The sequence below is a fragment of the Henckelia pumila genome, chromosome 4 (assembly GCF_033568475.1).
Source record: "Henckelia pumila isolate YLH828 chromosome 4, ASM3356847v2, whole genome shotgun sequence".
NCBI classification, from domain to species: Eukaryota; Viridiplantae; Streptophyta; class Magnoliopsida; order Lamiales; family Gesneriaceae; genus Henckelia; species Henckelia pumila.
This window is the reverse complement of record NC_133123.1, coordinates 160,783,299-160,785,955: the sequence shown is the minus strand read 5'-3', so window position 1 is coordinate 160,785,955 and position 2,657 is coordinate 160,783,299. Positions and strand designations below refer to the sequence as shown.

Here is a 2,657-nt window from a genome sequence, read left to right as displayed (position 1 = left end):
TGTCTATATACATATACATATCTATAAATACACACAAACAATGGCATTAATGATAGCTAGTTACGAGATTGAAATAGTCAACTCTTGCAGGTCGGAAGCAGGAGCATAAATGATACTGGGATCATTTTAATTTATCCATGCTAGCTCTACTGCTACTAATTAATTTGAGAAGATGATGATTAATTTTTTTTAATAAAAAATAGAAATTATCAAGTAAATATTTGCAACCTATGTAATTTAAAATTTTATTTCGGATTTTTTTTGCAAGAAATTCTTCGATTCAACACGTGAAGATTATTATTTTTTTATTATAAAAATAGATATAAATTGTGAGACTTCTGTTGGAAAAGTTCAAAATTCTTTTCAAAAAGTTATAGTTGACCAAGATATATGTAGCATGTACGAGATTATTCTATGTACTTTTCTCTGATAATGTGGTCAAATATTAATCATTGGATCATCAATATATATATTAATTTTCAAAAAAATATGAGTCCTATATGATCTAATGATATTGAAATATAGAAAAAAAATACTCCCGATATAGCATAAACTAACTCGTATATACCTAATAAGCCGCCATATTTAAGCAATAATAAATAAGTAATAATCCCTATAAGATGGGCTCTGTTTCAGTAGAAAAGGCAAGAAAAATCAATGGGTTCGCTTTCCTGCTCGCACTTTGCCATCTTCCCTTTCTTGTCCCAAGGCCACACCATCCCTCTCCTGTACCTCTCCCGCCTCCTACGGCGGCGCTCCGTCGTCGTCACGCTCTTCACCACCGCCGGGAACTCCCAGAGCATCCGCGCATCCCTCCAAGACATCGACGTTTCCATAATCGAACTCCCTTTCCCACAGAACATAGACGGTGTTCCACCAGGTGTAGAAAACACTGATAAATTGTCATTCGGGTCCTCCTTTCTCCCTTTCGCGAGAGCAACAGAACAGATGCGGGAGAGCTTCGAGAAAGCACTTGAAACCCTCCAGCCTCCTGTTTCATGCGTCGTTTCTGATTCTTTTCTATGGTGGACTCTGAAATCTGCGCAGAAAATCGGGGTGCCGAGGCTGAGTTTCTTTGGAATGGGAAATTTTTCGGCCACCATGTACCAAATCTTGGGGAGGTTCAGCCCACACGCGGGTGTGGATTCGGTTGATGAACACTTTCCGATGACTGATTTTCCGGAGGTGAAGCTGACGAGGAATGATTTCGACCCACCGTTTGGTGATTTTAATCCATCGGGGCCTTTTGTAGATTTCATGATGGGGAATCTAATCGCTCTGTCGATGAGTGATGGCTTGCTCGTGAACAGCTTTTACGAGCTGGAATCACGTTATGCGGATTACTGGAACAAGAACCTCGGGCCGAAAGCTTGGAACATCGGGCCGCTCTGCTTGGCGGCGGAGATTAGTAAATCGGAAAGCGCAGGTTACCCGCAGTGGCTGGATGAAAAATTGGAGAAAAGAGAACCAGTTTTATATGTTTCGTTCGGAACACAAGCCGAAATATCACCCGAACAGTTTCTTGAAATCGCACAAGGTTTGGAGAAATCGGAGGTGAGTTTCTTGTGGGCTTTGAAGTCCAAAGATTTGAACTTTTTGCCAGAGTTTGAATCAAGGGTGAAGGGTAGGGGATTGGTGGCAAAAGAATGGGTGGATCAATTGAAAATCCTTCAACATGAGGGCGTAAAAGGGTTTCTGAGTCACTGCGGATGGAATTCGGTGATGGAGAGCATCTCCGCCGGAGTGCCGATTTTGTCCATGCCGTTTATGGCGGAGCAGCATATGAATGCGAGGTTTGTGGCGGAGGAAGTAGGGGTGGGACTGAGGATCATGCCACGAGGTGGGACGGTCAGGGGTCATGTGGCGGCGGAGGAGGTGGAGATGAAGGTGAGGGAGCTGATGGGCGGCGGGAAGGTGGCGGAGGAGGTGAGAAAGAGGGTGGCGGAATGGGGAGGAGCCGCGCATGTCTCCATGAAAGAAGGCGGTTCTTCGTGGCGCACGTTAGATTTGCTAATTGATGGGGTGACGGGAAAATCTGGGTGATATATTTGTAATTTTAAAAATGATAATTAAATTAAATTAAATCTCTTAAAAACATCCCAATCTTTTTTTAATGATATTATATATATAATATTATTATTATTTTATAAGTGTGAGACTGTGAGTAATATAGACGAATCATTTTTGTTGTCACGGTGATTTTTCATTTTTCTTGAATATGTTTCTCGAATTAATATTGCTTCTACTTATGATAAAAAAAATTATATTTTTGATATAAAATTAATATTTTTTATGAATTATTTAATTAAAAGATTCATATCATAAAATTTATTTGTAAGACATTATTGGAATTTAATTTTGTGTTTAAAATTAATATAGCAATGCTCACGATCGATCGCGAGTCGTCGACTAATAATATTGAGATATAAACTTGAGTGCATGAACCATATAATACATGAATAGTGACTAATAATATTGAGATATAAACTTGAGTGCATGAACCATATAATACATGAATAGTGCATGAACAACATTATTCATGAATTGGGTCAAACATAATAGGTCAACCAATTAATAGTCAATAGAAAATATTCTACATATTTCTTTAATTTAAAAATGATAATTATTAAATCTCTATGTTATCCTTTATTTTTATG

At 38.6% G+C, this 2,657-nt stretch overlaps 1 protein-coding gene across 1 annotated transcript; it reads left to right on the top strand.

Annotated features, from left to right (window-relative positions):
- The first annotated feature begins 620 nt into the window (after nucleotides 1-620).
- Nucleotides 621-2,188, top strand: LOC140866156 (UDP-glycosyltransferase 90A1-like). The gene has a single exon (XM_073271062.1). It carries the CDS (start codon nucleotides 658-660, stop codon nucleotides 2,041-2,043), a length of 1,386 nt encoding a protein of 461 aa, XP_073127163.1. The 5' UTR covers nucleotides 621-657; the 3' UTR covers nucleotides 2,044-2,188.
- Nucleotides 2,189-2,657: the final 469 nt, after the last annotated feature.